This window comes from Malus sylvestris, chromosome 5 (assembly GCF_916048215.2).
Source record: "Malus sylvestris chromosome 5, drMalSylv7.2, whole genome shotgun sequence".
Classification (NCBI taxonomy): Eukaryota; Viridiplantae; Streptophyta; class Magnoliopsida; order Rosales; family Rosaceae; genus Malus; species Malus sylvestris.
Window position 1 is genome coordinate 8,657,411 of NC_062264.1, and position 25,681 is coordinate 8,683,091.

The window sequence follows — 25,681 nt, forward strand, 5'->3', positions numbered from 1 at the left end:
AGGAAGAGAGAAACCAATATCAGTAATCAATTGACATATCCATGTGATTTCAACTGCAGTATTTACTAGAGACTGGTACTCTGCCTCTGTGGAAAAAACGAGCAACTATTTGTTATTTTTTAGCACTTCAACTGATGAGAGAAGATCCTAGAAAAATGCAGTAACCACCAGTTAATCTTCTATCAATTGTATAATCGACCCAATCAGCATCAAAGAAGGCTTTGAGACCTGGAACAGATGAGGATTTGGAAAACCAAAGACCAATGTCAATAGATCCCTTGAGATATCTGAGAATTCGTTTGACAGCCTGAAAATGGGATTGCCATAGACTGTGCATAAATTGACATACAAGATTGATTGCAAAAGATAAGTCTGGTCGAGTCCAAGTTAGATACTATAGAGCACCAACTAAAAATTGATATTCTGTAGGATTTTCAAGCAATGGAGATTAATGATCCAACTTAGATGTACTGAGATGAATGACACATGGCTTGGATCTATCCATATGAGCATTCTTCAAAAGATCCAAGATATACTTGGTTTGTGAAATAAAGATGCCTTTGGGAGATCTGTTAACTTCAATACCTAGGAAATAATGAAGGAAACCAAGGTCTTTTATGGGAAAAAGGGAGCTGAGTTAAGAAATAACATGCGTGCAAGCTGCAGTGGATGGTCTTGTGACAATGATATCATCAACATAAACCAAGACAAAGACCATTGGGTCCTTTTTGACAAACAAGGAGTGGTCAGACTGAGATTCAGTAAATCGAAGATGTTTCAATACACCATGCAGTTTTTCATACTAGGCTAGAGGGGCTGTTTAAGTCCATATAGGGACTTGTGTAACTGACACACATGAGTGGAATAAGTTGCATCCTTAAAGCTAGGGGCCTGTTGCATAAAGACAGATTCAGAGAGTTCCATGCAAGAATGCATTACTTACATCAAGTTAACTGAGACTCCAATCAAACTGAGCAGTAAGAGTGAGTAGTAGTCGAATGGTCACAGGTTTAGCCACAGGGCTAAAAGTTTCAGTGTAATCCAACCCTTCTTGTTGACAGAAACCTTTAGCAACTAAGCGAGCCTTGTACCTATCTATAGTACCATTATGTTTTCTTTTAATTATGAAAACCCACTTGCATCCTACAATGTTTTGATGATCAGGTTTTGGTATTAAAGATCAAGTACCAATTTGTTGCAGGGCATGAAACTCCTCCTGCATTGCCTTAACCCAATATGGATACTTTGAAGCTTGGAGATAGGTAGTGGGGACAAAATCACGGGAAAGATGAGAAGGGAAAAGATGCTTGGTTGCAGAATAGGCTTTTGGTCCAGATTTGGACCTGGTTTGCATGGGATGGGTATTGAGAGGAATGGAGGAAGGTGGAGATAATGAAGTAGCTGTAGGGATTGGAATAGATGAAGTTGATGGAGAAGATGAATTGGGTATGGTATGAGGTTGTAAGGATTATGAAAATGAAGGTGTAGGACTGGAATAAGGTTGAGTAAAAGTGAGGTGAGTAGGAATGGTATTTTGAGATGAAGATGCACTTAGGAGAGTAGGATAATGAGAAACTACAATATTATGAAAGGGAAAACTGATTTTATCAAATAACATATGCCTGGAAATATATAACTGATTTGTAGTAAGATCCAGACATTTGTAACCTTTGTGATTGAGGCTATAGCCAAAAAACACACAAAGCTTGCTTTTGGGATCTAGCTTAGATTTGGAATAGGGTTGTAACCATGGAAAACAACTTCTCCCAAAAGTTTTAGAGTGGTATAGGTAGGTGATATGTGAAATAAACGTTCCCATGGAGATGATCTAGAGGCAGTAGGTAATCGATTAATAAGAAAAACAGCTGTAGAAAAGGCATGATCCCAATAGGTATGAAGAACTTTGGAAACTGTTAGCAGTGTTCTAGTAGTCTTAACTAGGTGTCTGTGCTTGCGCTCAGCACAACCATTTTGTTGAGGAGTGTGAGGGCAACTTAGTTGATGACTTATACCATTCTCAACAAGAAAGTTTGAGAATTGAGTGCTGAGATATTCATCTCCAGAGTCTAATCTGAGAGTAACAATTTTGGTATGCAGCAGATTCTCAACAAGGCCTTTGAATTTAACAAAAGTAGGAAACACATTGGATTTATATTGCAAGGGATATAACCAACAATATTTTGTAAAGTCATCAACAAAGATGACATAGTATCTGAAATTATTCACAGAGGTAACAGATGATGGCCCCCAAACATCTGTGTGAAGTAGCTCTTATGACTTACTTGTATGACAAAAAACAGGAGTAAATGACAATCTAGAACTTTTACTTAAAGCACAACTATGACAAATATGCTGGTTTGAACCACTAGACATAGAAATACAAGACTTAGCAACCTATTTATTTAATATCTTCAGAGAATGATGGCCAAGTCTTTGATGCCAGAGATCTCTAGAAGCATGAACAGAAGCAGCAAGAGCATTATGAGGATTGAGCATAAAGCTAGAAGATTATGGCTGAAAGTAATAGAAACCATCTCTTACAGGACCTTTAAAAAGCATCTTCCCCGAAGAAATATCCTTCACAACAAAGTGAAAAAGATAAAGATGCATAGAACACCAATTATCAACAAGAAATTGATTTGCACAAAGCAAATTGTGTTTCAAATCAGGAGCATGTAACACATTACTAAGTTGAAATTTGTGATGAGGAGTAAGTAATGTAAAGGAACCAGAGTGAAGAATAGGCAAACCTTTGCCATCTCTAATGTAAACTTGCTTAGGTCCGGAGTAAGGCTCTAGATTTTGCGAAGTCTTGTAGGAATTGGCCATATGATTGCTAGCACCAGAATCAACAATCCAAGTAGGTTGAGTAGAATGTGTGCTTGCAGTCATAGTAGAATGTGTGCTTACAGCCATAGCAGAAGGAGAAACATTGCTGGAGTTACTGGAATAATGTGGATTCATGCACTAAGGGCACTCAATTGCATCATGCTCAAATTGACGACAAATCTAAGCTAGATACCATCTTCCATCGTTATAACCTCACCGGAATTGAGGTAGAAGAGGTACCGGGCCATCAAGAATTCCGGTGAGGTTATAACGATGGAAGATCGGAGCAAATAGTGCATTCAAGGTAAGGTAATTGGTTGTGGTCAGCTTGATTGGCACCATAGATCCAATATTCTGGATCGTAATTGAAGGTGTAGAGAGAGAAGAACTGGAAATTTGAGAAAGGAGAAGGATGAATCTGTGTTGCCGACTCAGAGGAGGGAGGAGTAGAGGCGGCCATGGAAGAAGATTAGGGTTTTGGTGAAAGCTTAGTGAAGAAGCTTTCAGCGGGAAAGCTTAGCAGAGAAGCGTTGAGCGGGAAAACGTGGGATTTGGATCAAGTCGATGGACAAATGGCAGGTGATACCATGTTAGGAATGCTGAATTTCATTGAATGAATAATAAAGTTACACTATAGTTGTTTATATACAACTCTTCACTCTCTCACATAACTCTAACCGTCTAACTAACTTGCCACCTATTACAACAAACTCAACAAATTAACCAACTCTAAGTTTTATCACTAGCTGAGTCTTTTACAATACTATCCTTTACACAGTGCACCTATCACAGAATGTTTATAGAAAGAGACAAGTTCAATTAGGGAGAGAAATAGGAACAAAGCTTTGCCCCAATCAAAGATAAGCTTTTGTACCTCTCCGGTGTTGGCCTTTCAGAATTTTGAGAAGGTATACGAGGTCAAATGTGATGTAAGTGAAGTAGGATTGGGTGTTGTTCTTTCCTAAGAAGGAGTTTTTCCTATTCACGAAAGTTTATTAACAATTAGAGACATGTTAATAAAATGCATATTAGATGGGTAACTTTGTTTCAGAAATTCCTGTTTGTTATCAAGCACAAATTTGGAGTTCAAAATCGTGTTGCCGATGTCTTGAGTAGACAAGTGTCCTTGCTGATCATCCTTTCTTAAGAAGTTGTGGGGTTCAAGTGCTTGATGGATTTGTGTTTCTCAGGAAATTTGGAGGAAGTACATTAGTCATGAGCCTATGATAGATTACTTTATCAATGAAGGTTTTCTGTTCAAAGGCAATTAGTTGTGTATTCCTGTCTCTTCCTCACGAGAGAAACTTATTGCATAAAGGTGGATTAAGCGGTCATCTCGACCGTGATAAAACAATAGCAAGTCTAGAGGAAAGATATTTTTTGTCGCATTTGAAGCGGGATGTTGGAGTAATTGTGCGGAAATGTTATACTTGTCAGGTTTCCAAAGGGCAAGTCCAAAGCACTAGCTTTTAAATGGCATCGCCTATTCCAAAAAACATTTGGCAGGTCCTTGCTATGGATTTTGTGCTCAAGCTACCCTGAACACAAAAAGATAAGTGGGTTCGGCTTTTGGTGTGGTTGACAGGTTTTTCAAGATGGCTCATTTTGTTGCTTACAAGAAGACTACTGATGCATCTAACATAGCCAAACTGTTTTCAGGGAGGTTCGATTGCATGGAGTACTTAAGTTCATCACTTCCGATCGAGAAACCAAGTTCTTGAGCCATTTCTGGACTACCTTGTGGAGAATGTTTGAGACCACTTTGAAATGTTAATTACTAGAGTCCTTTGAGCTATTTTAGGAGTTGTAATCAGTTTATTGAAAGCCTTTGGATGTTTCAATGTAACCATTCAGTTTTGCTTTCAAACTCTAGTGGATTCTAGAAAACTTGTTCTTCGAGGGTTTACATGTCTTTCCCTCGTACTTCATGCTGCGTCAAAATAAGTGGTCTGGATATCTAAGTTTGCTAACTTCGGACATAGATCCGGAGTGTACTCAATTCCAGATGTTGGAATTATGGAAGCATCAGAACAGAAGTTGCACTCAAGTTTCTTCTTTCTTAATTTTAGTGAATGGAGTAAGAATTACAATTTGGTTGGGCTTCAAGTTTTCTTGGTTTTTTTTTCTATTTTTCTTTTCTCTAGTTTTGGATTTTTTCTTTCTTTCTTTCTTTATTTTCTTTCATCGGTTGGCATTTGCATTGGTATCATATTGACATTGGAATTGCACTGACATTCGCACCAATAGCAAAGTTTTGTTAGTAAACTCATGATCTTGTGTACCTTCATGAGTTTCACAGGAGGTGTTGGAAAAACTTTGCAATTTGGTTATACTAGGACTATATTTAGTATTTTACATCTTAGGATTTTCTACCTTATGTTAGATGAGAACTATGATGTAGTTGTAGCCACATTGACTAAAGTGGATGATGCATACGTGGTTGTGGTTTTATGTTTCTTTACCTTTTATCTACTAGGATAACTATTGTTCTTTGCTAAGTGAGAAAATTAAGTCTTGGCAAATATATAGCGTTATTCTTTCTTTTAAACAATGGAATAAGAATTAGAGTTTGCAATAAGTTCTTTTGTATCTTTGATTTGTTAACAATATGACAGCCGCACATCAGCTTGTAGGGATTTTGCCTCATCCCCAACCATTTCACCGATAAAGCCAAAATGTAACTCTTTATACTTGTTTGCTTCAGTTATATTTCGTGTTGTAGTTGTATTGGTTGTTAGAACAAAAGGGTATCAACTTAAGAGAGTACTCGCTCTTCGCCGGCCAGTCACCAAAGTTCTTGATATATGTGTGTGTGTGTGCGCGCGCGAGCGCGTGTGCAGGCCTCCAACAGTTTTGTGTACGTATAAAAGTCTATTTGAAGGGGGTTAGGCGGATCTGGTATTGAGGAGGGGTTTGAGTACTCTTGCAATGATTACTGAAGTTTTCAGAAGATCTCTTCGTGTAGATGTTTCCAACAATTTGACATGTCTAACGTTATAGGAGAGAATGCAATGTCACTATGACTGCCACTTTTTGATGTTTTTAAACATATTCCTATTTTCTGAGGGTTTTAAGGGGCCAATGAAAAAGCCAATGACACTATTCATTCTAGCCGACCCAAGATAATGGAGCGTAGCTGCGCACATAAAGCATTACACATCTGCTCTCTCTCTTTGCTTCCTTGTTGCACTTTCACACAGAGTTCGATTACTCATAACCGTTCACCTGGCCTTAAGCTAGAGGCTGAGGCTCCGAAGAGTTACCGAAAGATGATGGTTTAAGTAGAAATGAGTCTGTACGAGATTTCTTGGTACTGTTAGGGTTAGGGTTTTAAGGGTACAAAATCAAAGGAGACGAGTTTCGATTTAACTATTTTAAGGCTACAAACTTACGAACCAGATTCTCACTTCAGTAATATGCTAGTAGATCAGTGCCTTAGTTACTGGATATATATACATTTGGCTATCAACTCAGATTTGATATAGGCAGCGGCAGATTTAGGCAAAATTATCCCAAGGTTCACGTAAAAGTTCACAAACATTTCTTAGACATATACTAACCTTCAAAATTAAACCATAATTCCATCATTCATAATTTATAGAACAAATGACAATATAAGTTATAATTGTCTAGACACGTTTTCATATTTTGAAAATACTACATTATAACTTCATTCTCAACAAAAAAGTACGCATTGCTCTCAATATAAATTACCATGATCTCCCATTCAGTTACACAATAGACTTTTCATAATATTCAGTAGAAAAGTCTCTCTCCACTGAAGTCATAGCAGCCTTTAGAATCAAAGTCAATGCGGGGTGGTAGGAGTTTTGGGTGTTAGGGATTGAGATTTGAGAATTGGAATTGAAATTGAATTGTGCCGAATTTGCTGCAGCGTGCGGGTTTGCTTTTTTTTTTTTTTTTCTTTTCTTTTTAAGTTGCTATTTGTCTGCTTTAATTTTATATTTTATAAAGTAACCTAGCCCAAAACGATATTTTGGCCAGATAATATTTATAAAAAAAAAAAACTATTAATAAGGGAAACTCATTTTTTGAAGTATTTTATCAAACAATTAGAGGGTACGTTCAAAAGTGTTGCACCCCAAATCATTCATAAAAATTCACTGTTGTTCGGGGGTCAGTTTACCCCCTTCCCCCTAATGGGTCCGCCCCCGAATAAAAGATGACTTATTTCCTCTTGTTTTTCTCTTTAATCAAGCTAGGAGGATTCTAACATGGGGCCTCTTCTATTGTTGGGAAGAAAAATCACTAAACCAGTAGCTACTAGTTAGTTATGAAGGTGAAGGTGAATGCGAATCAGGGCCAACTGATATAATCATTTGAGCAACTAAAATGACCGAATGACAAAAATATGTAACAGCATGAAAAAGCATTGCCAGATTGTTTAATACTCAAAGGGACTTATGGCATTCGCCCCTCCTACAGTATTGTCTATGTAGAAAAAGCAGGTTTACAGATTTCCCCAAACCCGTTCAAAACAAATGTTAACAAGGATTACAAATATTTCCCCTATGTGCTCGATAAACTAATGACCATAACGCTATGAATTTACTACGAAATATTCACAAGTTACATGAATGTTGCATCTAATGACCATAGCGCTATGAATTTCTTATCAGCGTGAAATCAGTTATCGATCGGTTGAGTAAACTAAGAGAGGAGCATCGTCAGCTGCTGAATCCTGCTTCGGAAGTCAAGGTAACCACTTAACAGCTCCAATTTTCTTTTTGCTGAATACCTGCAATTAAATACCTGCAATTATACTGTATAGAGGCATTATATATATATATGATACTGTTAAACACTAAGCAATAAGCTTCTTCAACAATGCATACTTGCTACCCAGAATTGCTTTCATATAAGTTCCTACGCATGCATACCACTTGAATAATTACGTAGCTTATGGTCTTGCCTATGTATAGTAATAAACATTAGCAAACATAATCTGTCCTCAGCAATGTTGGATTACATCCTTTCGGAGAGATTATAGAAAAGCAAACATAGAAATGGCGAGAAAGTAGTCTTTCTTAGTCACAAATTTAACTGTACGGAAAAGTACACGATAGGATTAGTCTAGAGAGTTCGAAATAGCATTATGGACAAACATGTATCCATACAAAGAAATTACGACTCAGATGTTACTATCACTTTTCATTAGAAACCTTCTGAGACAATCATAGAGCTCTATCCTCCTCAACGCATTGTTGGCACTTAACTCATTAAGAGACGCATAAAGGATTTTAGGGAAAAGAAGCTATAAACATTAACAAAACCATTAAACAACTGCACCATTTTCTAAAGGTCTAAAATACATGAGATTGAAAGCCTGAACAAAATTGTGTATCAAAAAGTGAAAAACTCAGGTAGATCGGAAAAACGGTAGGAAAAACGATATGAGGCATGGAAATACAAGATCATTCAGGAAAGGCAGATGCATGCTCTTGCGACGCTGAGAATAATCAAATGTGAAGTCCAGATAGGAAAAGAAACTTGGAAGAGATGGGATTTATGTTACTGACCTTGCCCTTCCACAGACTCGTGAAACAAGGTGTTTAATGAGGTTATAAGATATGCCATGCAACTAGTCATTTTCCTGGTTGAAGGTTCAATGTAAAATACTGTTACTGTAACGCAACAAGGAAAGGGAGATGAGTTTCACTATAATTTTCACGATCAACAGACTGCCTTGGGAAAGCTTCTATCTTATCTATCTGACATAAGTTCAAACAACTTGTTAAAATTTAACTAAAGTTCTAGCAAATAGAAACACAAGTTTACAAGTTGATATCACAATTCGAAGTTTCCATCAGAAGCAAAAATCTGGTAGTGGTAATAATTTAAGGGTTTCCCTACAAGGTGTTTTCTTCTATAAATACAACAACAACAACAAAACCTTTTCCCACTAAGTGAGGTCGGCTATATGAATCCTAGAGTGCCATTGCGCTCGGTTCTATGTCATGTCTTCCGTTAGATCCAAGTACTCGAAGTCTTCCTAGGTCTTCCTCTACCCCTTCGGCCTTGGACCTCTGTCCCGTAGTTGCATCTTCTAACCGGAGCATTAGTCGGCCTTCGTTGCACACGTCCAAACCACCGTAACCGATTTTCTCTCACCTTTCTTTCAATTTCGGCTACTCTTACATTACCTTGGATATCCTCATTCCTAATCTTATTCTTTCTCATGTGCCCACACATCCAACGGAGCATCCTCATCTCCGCTACATCCATTTTATGTACATATTAATGCTTCACCGCCTAATATTCCGTGCCGTACAACATCGCCGACTTTATTGCCGTCCTATAAAAAATTTCCTTGAGCTTCAGTGGCATACGACAGTCACACAATGTTGATGCACAAAATCAGTGGGGACTTTGGTACAACAGAAAATGTTAAGTTTGTGACCTTCGTTAGATTGCTCCGGTCACTAGTGTGGTTAAGTATGTAAATGGATAGGGACAGGGAAGCAAACACAAGATGTACGTGGTTCACCCAGATTGGCTACGTCCACGGAGTAGAGGAGTTCTCATTAATTGTAAAGGGTTTACACAAGTACATAGGTTCAAGCTCTCCTTTAGTGAGTACTAGTGAATGATTTAGTACAAATGACATTCGGAAATATTGTGAGAGAATGATCTCTATTTATAGAAGAGAGTTTCTAGTTTCATTCTGACATTGACACGTGTCGTGTTGTGATTGGCTTCTGATGTTGACAAGTGTCGCGCTGTGATTGGCCTTCTGGTTGGAGGGAAACTCTTTTGGGTCATTAACGGTATAACGTTGACCAATGCTCAATAGTTTCGGGATTGGTCAAGTATGGTACAAACAATGCTCCCCTAAGTTCCTGAGTGAGGGAGGCTCCTCTGTTGGGGACTTGCAAGATCCAAACCATTGAGTAATCACGAAACTTCTAAGTACCGAAGTGTGGTATCATTTTCACTTGCCTTATCTGTCTCATACGTAGATGTGGCATTTTCTCTGGAAGTACTTTTCCTCCATCCAGGGGTGGTATCTTTAACCGACGAAGATGCACAAGGTAATGTATCAATTTCACTTGAAGCTTACTTGTAGTTTCGGGCTTGGTCAAGTGCGATACAAAACCCTATAGTAGGAGTCCCCCAAGTCGCCGAGCTAGGAGATTTGTCGAAAGCGGTAACAAACAAGGTAAGAAATCAGACTTCCAAGCAAGCAACCTCGATCGGAGGTTCAACTTTGGCTTCCGGTTGATTGTTCCCTTTCTCATTGTGTCGTAAACAACAACAAGAATAAGGAGAAGCAAATGGAGAAGAGATGATATGAGATACTTTTGCTTTTGAAGAAGTAACTTTCTACAGGCTTATTCTTGAATTGGGCTGGAGGGTTTTCTAGTTTCCTCCAGAGTATAAGGCCGACTCAAGAATTTGAGGGTCAAAACAAGTTAATTAAATCAAGAGTGTGTTCGACCTTGATGATATGAGATACTTTTGCTGTTGACGAAGTAGTGGATGAATCAGCACGTGTTCTATTGCGCTTGTCTTCACATGCTTCCTTATATCCTTGTCACTTGCCCTATATATTCCTCAGGCATATGTGGTATCTTTTCTGGAAGCATAAGATGTTGAAGATGAGTACTCAAGAGCAATGTCAGGTAAGTAGTCAGGCAAGAGGTTCCAGGCAGTCAATTCCTGACTGGAAGCTTGATTCCAAGTGTTGACTGATTGCTCTCTTTCTTATTGTCTTGCAGGTAAGAACAAGGGCAAATGAAAAGACAGGGAAAAAGCATGATATGGGATACTCTTGCTTTTGACCCTGATGATATGAGATACTCTTACTCTGGTGTGGCTGGTTTGCATAAGTATTATTTGGGGGGAAGAAAGCTGAGTATTTCGAAAGGCTTCATTGGGAGTGCCCTCTCAGATATAAGGAAGGGTTGAGCATTTTTGCAGGTTTGCCTGTCCGTGGAGAATGGAGGTCAACATATATAGGAGTCTCCCTAACAACAAGTAGTAATGCTATTCCTTTACCCTTCTTGGTCGTAGCAATGTAGTGGGAGCTGCAAGCTTCACGTGTTTTAACTTTGTCAGAGCACTTTGAAAAAGTGGTATGTGGTATCTAGAAAGCTGATGTTGCGTGTGAAGATTGCAGACAAGTTTTATGCAAGGAAATCTGGCTCTCGAAGTTCAGAGAGCGATGCCTCTTTGGCTTTCGAACAAGCAATCCTGTCGGGGATCTGGCTCTTGAGATTCGGAGAACGGTGCCTCTTCGATTTTTGAGAAAGCAATCCTGTTGGGAGTCTAGCTCTTGAGATTCGGAGAGCGGTGCCTCTTCGATTTTTGAGAAAGTAATCCTGTTGGGAGTTTGGCTCTCGAGATTCGGATGGCGGTGCCTCTTCGATTTTTGAGCAAGTAATAATGATATTCCTTTACCCTTCTTGGTCATAGCAATGTAATGGGAGCTGGAAGCTTCACATGTTTTAAGTTTGTCAGAGCGCTTTGAAAAAGTGGTATATGGTATCTAGAAAGCTGATGTTGCGTGTGAAGATTGCAGACAAGCTTTATCCAAGGAAATTTGGCTCTCGAAGTTCGGAGAGCGGTGCCTCTTCAGTTTTCGAACAAGCAATAATGTCGGGGATCTGGCTCTCGAGATTCAGAGAACAGTGGCCCTTCAATTTTTTGAGAAAGAAATCCTGTTGGGAGTCTGGCTCTTGAGATTCATAGAGCGGTGCCTCTTCGATTTTTGAGAAAGTAATCCTATTGAGAGTTTGGCTCTCGAAATTCGGATAGTGGTTCCTCTTCGATTTTTAAGCGAGCAATCTCGTTGGGAGTTTTTTCTCAAATGGGAGTAAAGGTTGGGCATTTTTGCCAGTCTGCCTTGCCACGAAGCACGAAGGTTGGCACCCATTGGGACTTTCTAGTTATCAAGTAGTGGTGCTGTTCCTTTACCCTTGTGGGTAATAGTAGGGTAGCTGGACCTTTAAAATTTATGGGTCTAAACTTTGTCAGAGATCTTTGGCAAAGTTATCTGTGGTACCCGAGGAGCTGATGTTGCGTGTGGAAAGTGGTGCCTCTTCGAAATCTGGAGAGTGGTGCCTCTTCGGAATCCGGAGAGTGGCGCCTCTTCGATTTTTGAACTAACGACCCTGTTGCCCTTTCGTTTATAAGGGCACCAATTATGAGCAAGGAGCTCATTCAGAGAGTTATTACTTGTAGGAATTTTCCCCTTACTTCAGAGATTTATTGCACCTCATTTCTCCTTCATCATTTCTGAGAATGTCTGGCCCATCCGACCGTCGTTTTGACTTAAACTTTGGTGAAGAGGCAGCCATGCCTTCTTAAGACAACATATGGCGCCCATCCTTCTTATCCCCTACTAGTCCTCTTACCGTTGGGGACTCTGTGATCAAGAATGATATGACTGCTGCGGTGGTGGCCAGAAACCTTCTCACTCCCAAAGATAACAGACTACTTTCTAAATGGTCTGATGAGTTGGCTGTTAAGGATTCTCTGGCTCTTAGTGTTCAGTGTGTAGGTTCTGTGTCTAATATGGCCCAATGTCTATTTGCTCGAACCCGCCAAGTTGAATGATTGGCAGCTGAAGTGATAAATCTCAAACATGAGATCAAATGGCTTAAGCATGAGAATAAACAATTGCACAGGCTCGCACATGACTATGCTACAAACATGAAGAGGAAGCTCGACCAGCTGCAGGAATCTGATGGTTAGATTTTACTTGATCATCAGAGGTTTGTGGGTTTGTTCCAAAGGTATTTATTGCCTTCATCTTATGGGGCTGTACCGCATAATGAAGCTCAAAATGATCAACCCTCGGTGCCTCCTCCTTCTGGGATTCTGCCTAGTACTGAGGCTCCGAATAATCACCCTCTGCTGCCTCCTCTTTCTGGGGCTCTGCTGACTGCTGAGACTTTTCCTGAGCAACCTTTGTGAAAGCTCCCTCTTTGTTTATTTTGATTCATGTATATGTAAATATTTGTAACTTATCGGAGATATTAATAAATAAGCTTTGCTTCATTTCAACGTATTGTGTTAAATACACCAAGGCCTTCTTCACTAAGTTCTTTGAATTTTTCCTTTTGTTGAAGCTTGTATGTTGAAACTTTGTGAGTGAAGCATGTAGGTTGAGGTAGTGCTCTCTTAATTTCCCGAGTGAGGAAAACTTCTCGTTTGGAGACTTGAAAAATCCAAGTCACTGAGTGGTCGTGAGACTTTCGAGTATCAAGGTGCAGTAGCATATGGTAGGAGTCCCCCAAGTTTCCGATCGACGGAGTTGACGAATGAGGCATTTCCTTTCTAAGTGGTAGCCCAAAACTCCTTCTTCATATATATTTGTTATGGAAGTTGTTAGGCCCAAGGAAGATAAGGCCTAGGCAATTTTTTTTTTCGAATTTTCGAATTTTTTAATTTTCAAATTTCCAAAATATATATATATATATATATATATATATATATATATATATTTTTTTTTTTTAAAGCTTTGTAGGTGAAACTTTGGTGTTGAAGCTTTGTAGGTGAAGCTTTGAGGTTAAAGCTTTGTTAGGCACCATGAATTGATTTTGCTTCACACTATCTTGATCAAGATAGTGTGAAGCTTTTGTAGGTGAAGCTTTTGTGGGTGAAGCTTTTGTGGGTCAAGCTTTTGTAGGTGAAGCTTTTGTGGGTCAAGCTTTTGTGGGTGAAGCTTTTGTGGGTGAAGCTTTTGTAGGTCAAGCTTTTGTGGGTCAAACTTTTGTAGGTCAAGCTTTTGTAGATGAAGCTTTTGTGGGTCAAGCTATTGTGGGTCAAGCTTTTATAGGTCAAGCTTTTGTGGGTCAAGCTTTTGTAGGTGAAGCTTTTGTGTTGAAGCTTTTGTGGGTGAAGCTTTTGAGTTGAAGCTTTTGTAGGTGAAGCTTTGGAGTTGAAGCTTTGTAGGTGAAGCTTTGGAGTTGAAGCTTTTATTGGGTACCCTGAATTGATTTTGCTTCACACTATCTTGATCAAGATAGTGTGAAGCTTTTGAGAATTTGTAGTTGTCCTCCATTGATGAAGCTTTTGTTGGTGAAGCTTTTGTGTTGAAGCTTTGTAGGTGAAGCTTTGGAGTTGAAGCTTTGTAGGTGAAGCTTTAGTGTTGAAGCTTTTGTTGGGTACCATGAATTAATTTTGCTTCACACTATCTTGATCAAGATAGTGTGAAGCTTTTGAGAATTTGTAGTTGTCCTCCATTGACGAAGCTTTGTTGAATTTCCTTTTTTTTTCTTTTTTGGGAAACTAGAAATTTGAAAATGTGGAAGATACAACATATACAAATTTTGCTTCACACTGTTGAGCAAGAGATTGTGATGCAAGCCACACCTTGTAGTAGTCGAAGGTTTGGATGAACCATATAAATTGAATTTGCTTCGAAGGTCTGAGAATTGTAGTTGTCCTCCATTGATGAAGTTTTTGTTGGCACCATAAATTGGTTCTGTTTCACACTGTCTTGATCAAGAGTGTGAAACTTTTGAGAATTGTGGTTGCCCTCCTTTGATAAAGCTTTTGTTGGCACCATAAATTGGTTTTACTTCATACTGTCTTGATCAAGAGTGTGTGAAGCTTTTGAGAATTGTGGTTGCCTTCCATTGATGAAGCTCTTGTTGGCACCATAAATTGGTTTTGCTTCACACTGTCTTGATCAAGAGTGTGAAGATTTTGAGAATTGTGGTTGAACTCTTTTGATGAAGCTCTTGTTGGCACCATAAATTGGTTTTGCTTCATACTGTCTTGATTAAGAATGTGTGAAGCTTTTGAGAATTGTAGTTGCCCTCCATTGATGAAGCTCTTGTTGGCACTATAAATTGGTTTTCCTTCACATTGTCTCGATCCAGAGTGTGTGAAGCTTTTGAGAATTATGGTTGCCCTCTATTGATGAAGCTCTTGCTGGCACCATAAATTGGTTTTGCTTCACACTGTCTTGATCAAGAGTGTGTCAAGCTTTTGAGAATTGTGGTTGAACTCCTTTGATGAAGCTCTTGTTGGCACCATAAATTGGTTTTGCTTCACACTTTCTTGATAAAAAATGTGTGAAGCTTTTGAGAATTGTGGTTACCCTCCATTGATGGAGCTCTTGTTAGCACCATAAATTGATTTTGCTTCACACTGTCTTGATCAAGAGTGTGTGAAGCTTTTGAGAATTGTGGTTGCCCTCCATTGATGAAGCTCTTGTTGTCACCATAAATTGGTTTTGCTTCACACTGTATTGATCAAGAGTGTGAAGCTTTTGAGATTTGTGGTTGAACTCCTTTGATGAAGCTCTTGTTGACACCATAAATTGGTTTTACTTCACACTGTCTTGATCAAGAGTATGTGAAGCTTTCTACAAGTTGTAGTGTTTGCATTGTTACAGAAAGGAAATCTCTGAACTAGATGCAAGAAGGCTGAATAGCTTGATCTTCGTATGCCATGCACTGAAGTTGTCGTTGGCTTGCAATAAGACTTTGTTGGTGACTATAACTCTTGTTGGGCATAAGTGCTCCCCTAGTTGAGTTGTCAAGCTTGATGGTTTTTGATTATTTGTGAATGCTAGGAGTTCACATGTACAAGTTGTACCACTCGTCTTTTGGTAGGTGGAATGAATGGTGAGTTGCTTTCATCACTTGGTTGGTGGTACAAAGGTGAGTTCCTTCATCACCTTTCATCACATTTCATCACCTAGTTGGTGGCACGAGGATGAGTTCCTTCTTCTCCTGGTTGGTGGCATGAATGGCAAGTTGCCAAATGATATTAGAGTACGGGTTGTACATTTCATCACCTAGTTGGTGGCATGAAGATGAGTTCCTTCTTCACCTGGTTGGTGGCATGAATGGCAAGTTGCCAAATGATATTAGAGTACGGGTTGTACATTTCATCACCTGGTTTGTGGCATGAAGGAAAGTACAGGTTGTACATTTCATCACCTGGTTGGTGGCATGAATGGCTAGTTGACAAATGATTTTAGAGTACGGGTTGTACATTTCATCACCTGGTTGGTGGTAATAGCGGCAGGTTGCCAAATAATTATGGAGTACTGATCATACTTTTGATCACCTGGTTGGTGGTAATAGCGGCAGATTGCCGAATAATTGTGGAGTACTGGGCGTACTTTTAATCGCCTAGTTGGAGCTATTTTGGGCTTGTGGGCCTTTGCCCTCTACACAACATTCCAACCCATTTATTTTGGGTTTTGCCGTTTTTTTTTAACCCTCTGATGGGGTCTATACAAATGTTTGCAAAAGGTAAGAAAAATAAATTACATCATTCAAAACAAAAGTTTTGACATAGAAGCTTAAACAATTGTAGGTCGTTGGTGCATTGCTTTTGTTTTTGCTTTCTTTTTCTGCTTTGCTTTTGCTTTCTTTTTCTTCTTTGCTTTTGCTTTCTTCTTTTACTTTTGTTTTCTGCTTTCCTATCTCGGCTTTTCTCCATGAGTGACTGCTTTGGATATGTGGCTGGATGCCATGATTAAGGGCAATATTCCTTAAAGTGACAGCTGCTTTGACAGCCTTTTCGACACCACCCCATTACTTCTGATTCTGAGCAGAAATGGGCTCTAATGGCATGTGCAGGCAATACGAGTCAGATTGCTTCACCTTCGTGATCTCGTACACGTGCCTCATCGACAGCGTTGATGCCACCGCGTGTCATGGACGGCTGTTGACAAAGCACCAACACCTTCCTCTTTAATCATGGTCCTGGTAACCTGGGCAGCTGATCCCTGACCCAATTGAATTCTCACTTTGATCATATCGATTGGCTCGATGACATAGGTAGCAAGCATACCAGAGGCTCTTGTGACGCAATGGCTTGTAACGCACAAAGACTCCCTCACTTCGTCTTCACTCAATGGCCTGCAACGCACAAAGACCTGCACACTAACACCCTTTTCCTTATCATGTCTGTTTGTCAAATTCAAGTCCCCGGATCGTAGATCTCGCACCCACTTATCGCTCGACCTTGGCGTCTGTGACAGTGATAGTGATACCAATCATCCTTTTCTCTATTGGGACTGCGAGGAATCCCTGTCAGCCTTGACGGAGCCGAGAACCCCAAAACCCGTACTTAGCGGCGGGCATGGTCACGTAGACATATGAGAGGCCGGTAGAGAAGACCACGATAACGGCGAGAGCCGGTGAGAGCCGCCGCGAGCTCCCACCATGAAAGCGGAAACCTTTCAGACTTGAGCTTCTTGCCGATGGACCAATCGTCCTCCTTAGCATTCTCCTCGTCCCTCGGTAGCCTTCTAGCGTCCCCCGCCAGATTTCTCAGAGCCGCCATGTACAAATTGCCCCAGCACTGATACGAAGATGATGAGGGCCCACGTTAATAGTAACACTCATTCATCAGTAAATTTGCATCCTTGGTTTCGCTGTCAAGGTCGAAGCTTCAAAGTGTGGTTTTTAAAATGCGACCACATCGATCAAAGATTCAAAAATCTGAGACAGACACATGTTGTGGATCAAATTCTTGGATACAAATTTGGGAATTGAATTTGGCTTCGGTTTTGGGTGTTAAAATTGAGATTCAATTCCTCTTTGTCGGTGGGTAATAATCAGACTCAATTTATGTGGTTAGGAACAATCAGACTCAATTTAGTGGTACTGGTCACCGTCGTAGCTGAGGCAACACCAGTTGTCAGTGAGATCGAGACGGAAGGGTCGTCGGAGGCAGCACCAGTTGTCAACGCAGTTGTCGGCGAGATCGCTGCCACCACCCAGCCTGTCAGTACTTTCGCGGCTTCGAATTCTGCTGGTGCTCAGGATCCCAACCTCGCTCCCAAGCTGCATGAAATGTAAACCCGACCTAAACTCCAAATCATCTTCGAGGCCTAGTCCCATGCTTTGTTCCGCTCTCCCGCAGCTTATGTCGGGTTGAATCCGTATTTAACTGAAACCCGGAGATGAGGGAGCCGACCCAGGTGGCGATGTCGGAGGGGTTGCAGAGGACGGTGTTGGAGAGATTTGCATAGGCAGTGCAGATTTGAAATTACAGGAGAATCTGAGAGAGGGAAAAGCAACGAGCTTCATCTGAGATTGTGGGTTTAGAGAGAAGAAAAGATATTTGCTGATTGGCTCTGTAAACTGCGACCCTGTAAACTGTGATGTGTGAGTTTATTACTGTGATGACGTCTTGATGGACGACAGAGATTGAAGCAGCAGAGAAGTTCATTGTGAAATAAACAACGATGAGTTGAGGTTTTCTTGAGTTATGTTTGAGTGGTGTTTGGAGATTTGAATTGGATTTTGCATATTCACGGTGGAAGTGAAAAAATGAAAGAGAACCGACACAACTTTTCGTATCGATTCCCACAGACGGCGCCAAATGTTGATGCACAAAATCAGTGAGGACTTTGGTACAACAGAAAGTGTTAAGTTTGTGACCTTCGCTAGATTGCTCCGATCACCAGTATGGATAAGTATGTAAATGGATAGGGATAGGGAAGCAAACACAAGATGTACGTGGTTCACCCAGATTGGCTACGTCCACAGAGTAGAGGAGTTCTCATTAATTGTGAAGGGTTTACACAAGTACATAGGTTCAAGCTCTCCTTTAGTGAGTACTAGTGAATGATTTAGTACAAATGACATTCGGAAATATTGTGAGAGAATGATCTTTATTTATAGAATAGAGTTTCTAGTTTCATTCTGACATTGACATGTGTCGTGTTGTGATTGGCTTCTGATGTTGACACGTGTCGCGCTATGTTGGCTTCTGATGTCGACACGTGTCGCGCTGTGATTGGCCTTCTGATTGGAAGGAAACTCTTCTGGGTCCTTAACGGTATAACGTTGACCGGTGCTCAGTAGTTTCGGGATTGGTCAAGTATGGTACAAACACACAACACGCCAGATGCACTCTTCCACTTCATCCATCCAGCTTGTATTCTATGGTTGAGGTCTTCATCTAATTCTTCGTTCTTTTGCAAGATAGATCCTGGGTAGCAAAAGCGGTCGCTCTTTGGTACTTCTTGGTCTCTGATCCTCACCCCTAATTCATTTGGGCCTCCATTTGCACTGAACTTACACTCCATATATTATGTCTTTGACCGACTTAGGCGAAGACCTTTATATTCCAACACTTCTCTCCAAAGGTTAAGCTTTGCATTTACCCCTTCCTAAGTTTCATCTATCAACAACTATATTATCTGCGAAAAACATACACCAAGGAATATTATCTTGAATATGTCCCGTTAACTCATCAATTACCAATGCAAACTCATCAATTACCAATGCAAAAAGGTAAGGATTTAAAGATGAGCCTTGATGTAACCCTACCATTATGAGGAAGCTTTCGGTTTGTCCTTCATGAGTTCTTACGGCAGTTTTTGCTCCATCATACATATCCTTTATAGCTTGGATATATGTTACTCATACTCCTTTCTTCACTAAAATGCTCCAAAGTATGTCTCTTGGGATCCTATCATACGCTTTTTCCAAATCTATAAAGACCATGTGTAAATCCTTTTTCATATATCTATATCTTTCCATCAATCTTCGTAAGAGATAGATTGTCTCCATGGTTGAGCGCCAGCATGAACCCGAATTGGTTGTCCGAGACCCGTGTCTCTTGCCTCAATCTATGCTCGATGACTCTCTCCCAGAGCTTTATTATATGACTCATTAGCTTAATACCCCCATAATTCATGCCCAAGACCCGTGTTTTCTTCTATATATACGAACAAAAAACCCAACGTTACTTAGGCAAGGGTAGCAATTTCCTTTCAGGGATGCTACTTAAGAAAGTACCTGAGTGAAGCCTAGATTATTCTTATGAGAAGAGAACTACCCATATCTCAACCACTCTTGAAAAGATTGTAGCTATATCTAAAATAGCCACGGTACTCAAAGGAACCATTTAACAGCCTTGCAACGCCACACGAACCTGAAGTCGTGGTGGAATGAATACAAACATGAACAAGTGGAGTTAACAACGAAGCCTGTCTTGGAGGGATTGTGATAAAAGGAAAACATAGATGCAACGACAGGACAAGCTAAACTTATCTAATGTACAACATTCCATTTGCAATGAGGCAATGCCTTCGAGCTACTGCATATTTGTTTGGATTTGCAGAAGAAAAGAACAAAAGACCAAGAGAAAGTATGTTGGTGTTGAAGCATTGATAGCACCAAGAGTTGAAGGATCCAAGCTTCAGAAAAAATCCATTGAATAATAGTTCGTTTGTCTTGAACCAGCAGTTCCAGACTATTCCAACCCGTATCCAATTAGAGGGCTTTATATTTACGAAAAGATAGACAACCGAGTAATACCATCCAGGCTGAAATTTCAACAATCAAAGCTTTTGGGCGTCAGAATTCTGGAAAAACAACAATGAAGTTAATATATTGATGCAATGAGAAATTCGCCCTGCCCCACGTAATGAAAAAACTTCAGCGTAGCAATTTCCATATCTTGTGAAATCCAGGAATAACGATGAAGAGAAAAAGGTGATATAGTTGTATCCTAGGGTTTCAGTAAAACATGGGAGCTACTACCTGAACATCTTAATAAAGAGTGAATGTTGTCGTCATTTGCTCCCTAGTGTGGAGGATACTATGCATGGCAGGTAACATCCCTCAATTTCAATAAAGGGAAAGTTATCGGTAAATGTTCTTGCTGTTCCATCAGTAGAATTACGAAGATACCTGTTCTCAACAACTTTGTACCATTAGTAGTCACCGAGTAGCTTAGTAAATAAGTGAAAAGGCAACCTTTAGAGCAGACATAAGATACGTTTGGGATCAAACAAGGAATAATAATATTCACCAATGATAAAAGTAAGAGCCCATACTGAAAAATATGAGATATACATGCATGGTCCCAAAAACAATTTATATCTGCCTATATGAGATACACCTGCATGGCCATAAGCTAGAGAACTTTGAGAACTAATCCAATCTGTCGATATGCATGTTTTTGTTTGTGTGTGTGTGTTTGAAAGCATGTGATCAAGCGCATGTGTATGTAAACATGCAAGGAGATATTTCCCAATAATATTACGGATAAAATGCACGCTTCAGATTCACATGTGATTTTACATTGGCTAACATTTTATTTTCTAGTGCTCCTGTAAATGCTCATCTAGTGAGTTCATATTTCATACATGACAACAGTTATTGTATATATTTGTACTTAATAGTTTTGGCAAAGGGAGGCAGCAAGCTTGAGGCAACAATTGCGGCACTTGGAAGAATGCCACAGGTACAACCATTAATTTACATTGAATCTTCAACATAGCCTAGTAATTTGATTCAAGTACCAAAGCATAAAATTCATATTTCATGTTGCTTATCCAAAACGATATCACTAATTATGGTACCAGCCCAGAAAACCTTTTCAACATGAAGGAAGAGGTAATGAAAAGAGGTTTCTTGATTATTCATAAGAAACAGAACAATAATTAGCACCAATTAAGGAAATACAGTAGCAGTGGACATGAAGTCCATTAAAGCTAACAGAAAAAAAAATCAATTAATAAATAATTATCATCCAGCTGCTCAGCCGTAACATAGAAAACACAGATGCAATCTCAAGAAATCTTCACTAAAGGAAACATGAAATGTCATAAAAACTGAGGTCCCCAATGAAGCCTAACAACACGTTGTCCTAAGCCTAAATGATCTGGGTGTTCCCTTCCCTATGCTTCCTCCTTAAGTGACTTTGTCAGAGACCAAGCTTTTAAACCAACTGAAATGCAACTTTTAAAAATCGCTTCCCAATATCTGATACTGTTACTTAAATATTGCTAAAACACTAAAGATCTTCCCATGAAATGTGAGATAATGATTTAATGGGAAAATTTTGGTATCTCATACACGAACACCACAAAGCAACATTTCGTAAATATGAATTAGTTTGTGAGAACGATTAGAGAATATTACCCCTACACCTTTCGTAAATTATGCAGGCAGTTAATGGGGCAAGAACTTTCTGGTTTGAAAGCCAAAGATCTGCACAATTTGGAAAGCCAGCTGGAGATGAGTTTGAAAGTTGTCCGGACAAAAAAGGTATCAAAAGCCTTAGCCCTGATTATAGTCTCAGTTAAAATTTCATGTTCCCTTCTTTATATAGCACATGCATGGCACTCATTTGGTTTTTTTTTTCTATTCTGCAGAACCAGATATTTGATGATGAAATAAAAGAACTGAACCAGAAGGTAAACTGGCTTAATTTCCCCTAGTTGATTAATGTTGACTCATTTTATTGGGGGTTAACTGATACTTGTTAATTTTGTTTTTTACTTTATTTTCAGGGAAATTTGATACAGCAAGAGAATATAGAAATGCATAACAAGCTAGACCTCATAGGTAAAGAGAATGAGGAACTGCAAAAGAAGGTACTGTCTATACATTAAGCTCTACTTTTCCATTTAACACATTATAATTCATCAAAAGGGTGGAGAGAGGCAATGGGTAAAGGGAAAATGAGAGGAACCAAATGAGGCTAAAACATAAAGCCATTATGTTAAGTATACTCATCAGCGAACGTGAAGATGTCTTCTCTAGCAAACACTAACACAGAATATTTTAATCTCAGATTTATGAAGCAAGGGATGTGAATAGAGGAAACAAAACTTCCCAGCCTCCATATAGCATCAGTAATGCACATGATTTGCATGCACCCATCCATCTGCAGCTAAGTCAGCCACATATTCAAACTCAGCCTGGGCCTGGGCCTGGGCCTCAGAAAGATGAAGTCTCAGCAAAAGCATTCAAATTAGGGTATCTCCTAAAGACTGTTAACATGTTATATAACACCACACCCCCACACATCCCCCCCCCCCCCCAAAAAAAAAAAAAAACGTGTAATATTGCATACCACATTGATACAAGTGGACTAACCCCCAAAAAGAAAGAATAAGAAAAGCTCACTGTTTTGATCATGCTATTAACATATCTTTCAAATTCTGCAACAGATTACAACTGCATTAGCAAAGTTGCTTCACAGCTGTGGATGGCTATGTCATAATGCAGAAACTTGCATCTAAGAGTGAAATGTCATACTTTCACTAAACGGATTCCACCGAAGGACCAACGGCTTTGGTATGAAATGTTCTGTAAAACAAAATTTAGGATCTCTGTAAAAGTATTAGACAACAAGTTAGGTGTAATTAATGCAATAATGGGAAACAGTTGTGTGTCAGGACCAACTTTTATCTATATTAAAAATGTGTTGTGACCAATCACAGAACAAATGTCAATTGTTATACCTATATTTTATTTTAATGAATAAAAGCATCTCGAACAAGATGACTATCAAACTGACCATTATGTTTTTATTAATTCTAGCAGCAACATTTAGTTGGTTTATGAACAGTTCAATGAAGCATCTGATGGAAAAATAGTTAGATAAGAAACATGGAGACAAGGCATCTGAGGATTCACATGTAAGTTGAAAAAACACATAATTTGCATGAACAATTGGTACTTAACAATCAAATTATTTATTTGAATATTTCAGATAAATCGTATACCTCCAAGAACAAAGTACTGATAACTACAGATAGACAACCTGCTGAAACTACGAGTCAACAACGTACGCAGACTAACAAAGTAACACGTAGAACAGATGAGACAAAAAGGCATGTACCTATAAACAGGATGGAAATATTTGTATACCTAGGAAACATTAATAAACCAACAAAGTTTTCGAACTATAATTTCTGACAATTTTATCAATTTGTAGTTGAGTTAATGAGATTAGCAGAACACGATGATCACTGATACGAAGTTTGTTATAATTCTGAAGGGGAAAAAGGAAAAATTTCGTTGAGTTCCATTCATAAATTCCCTTGTCGAAAGTGCATTTGAAAGTGCAATGACAGAGCGCCAGAATATCAGACGCTAGACTACCTATTGTAATTTTATGCACAAGTGGAAGCGAATGCTAACAAAAGTACCAAATATCAACATCGGATGCGAAAGCTAAAAACAAACAATCTCAAAATAAAAACACAAGAGATTTACATGGTTCGGCGTAAAGCTTACGTCCACAGACGAAGCACGACGAGTAATTTCACTAAACAAAGGGAGATTACAAAACAGTGTGTAACTCTCATAACCCAAATCCAACACATTACAAACCCTAAACCAAACGAGTAGAGAACTAAAACAAACGGAGTAGTCTCTCCTAATTGGAAGTCAATCAAATACTAATCAAATAGGTAATTAACAAAATCTCTCCACCAAGCAACGAATCCATCTAAGAAGTCAAATCCAAACCTAAAAAGAACACCAAAACAACATAAGTAACACAAAACTAATTTCTACATAATCCTAATTTTGTATCGTAAATCACAACACTACCCAGAAGTAGAGCACCCAAAACTACATAAAATTCCTCTGCACATTATAGGAGATCTGAGACACCACGATGAGAGTGTGCACCATGTTCACATTCTATATCACTCTCACACAAATAAAAAAGGTCGTACCCAGTGCACAAGGCTCTCGCTTTACGCAGGGTCTGGAAGAGGTGAATGTCGGCTAGCCTTACCCCTATTTATGGAGAAGTTGCTCCCAAATCTCGAATAGTACAGAAAAAACAAGTTGGCACGGATTATTGTGTTAGTCAGCACAACGTGCAGAGCATGTAGCAAACACATTTACTTTGATTTATTAATTGAAAACTATGCACATAATGAGACAAACCACCAGAATCTTCGTAATGTTTATTGCATTAATAGTGCTTGCAGGCATCTATGACATACTCTGAGATATAGGACAATTCAGTACTGTCTTTAAAGCTGCTCAATGTGATTTCAATCCAGAAAGGAAACATCTAAATTGTAGATTGTGTAGAATTATTAAAGAGACTGGTCATACGGCTCACTTCCAACAACATCGATATTATCTTTAACTTGGTAATTATCACTTACACAATTCATTAGGTGTGGGGTTTAATCACAAAATGTCTCGGTATTGGTTAGAGTGGGGTTAAGTTATTTAAACTATTACTTATCATTTACTACAACCGATGTAAGATTCAACACGTCCCCTCGCGTAGGACCCAATTAGTGGGTCATGCGTGGGAGATCCACACATCGGCAATCACGTGGAACGAAGGGGACTCACCCTACACGCGGGGCCAATGGATCCACCATCATCTGGCAGGGCCAAGGGGACCCACCCATCACGTGACAGTAGAGTAAGGGTCCGCTCCCTTGCTCTGATACCATATAAAATTATCAGAGAGACGGGTCATACGGCCCACTTCCAACAATACCAATATTATTCTCAACTTGGTAATTACCAACTGCACAATCCGTCAGGTATGAGTTTTATCACAAAAAAACATCGTAGTTAAGTAGAGTGAGATTAAGATATTTAAACTATTACTTATTATTTACTACGACCAATATGGGATTCAACATCTGGCTCAATAATTTTTGCCACATTGAAACTATTTCTATTATTATCCACTGCGCAGTCTAAAACAGGCCTCCTGAATGATTGAATAAGATTTTTTACTATAAAATTTGGAGTTGGTTTGCAGTAACTTTCTGTTTTACTTGTATCATGATAAAAAACACAACCAGTGCATATTTAATAACATTGAAGGCAATCAGTGGATATTTAATAAACTAGAAGGTAATCTTGCTAATACTTTAAAAGTGTAACACTCTTCTCAAGATTCACTACTGCCATTCTATGTTATACCTAACCAAGGAAGAAAATATCGGTAATATCGGAAATATCGGTAGTCCGAAAACACGGAAATATCGATGAAAATATCGGGATAATATCGATATCGATAAAAATTACATGGAAACCACGGAAATTGTAAGAAAAACTTGGAAATTTTTATTGAAACTTTGCAGGATGTTTATTTAGTCAATTATCTATTAGTTTATCAC

At 39.2% G+C, this 25,681-nt stretch overlaps 1 protein-coding gene across 1 annotated transcript in view; it reads left to right on the forward strand.

Moving 5' to 3' along the window:
• LOC126623714 (MADS-box transcription factor 23-like) overlaps positions 1-23,093 on the forward strand; it is a 36,359-nt gene extending 13,266 nt beyond the window's left edge. The window contains exons 3-9 of the mRNA XM_050292697.1: positions 7,470-7,548; positions 20,966-21,027; positions 21,734-21,833; positions 21,941-21,982; positions 22,079-22,162; positions 22,363-22,547; positions 22,742-23,093. Of these exons, the coding sequence (XP_050148654.1) occupies positions 7,470-7,548; positions 20,966-21,027; positions 21,734-21,833; positions 21,941-21,982; positions 22,079-22,162; positions 22,363-22,547; positions 22,742-22,757 (568 nt within the window). The 3' untranslated portion in view covers positions 22,758-23,093. The remainder of the gene's footprint in view (positions 1-7,469; positions 7,549-20,965; positions 21,028-21,733; positions 21,834-21,940; positions 21,983-22,078; positions 22,163-22,362; positions 22,548-22,741) is intronic.
• The last annotated feature ends 2,588 nt before the right edge of the window (positions 23,094-25,681 follow it).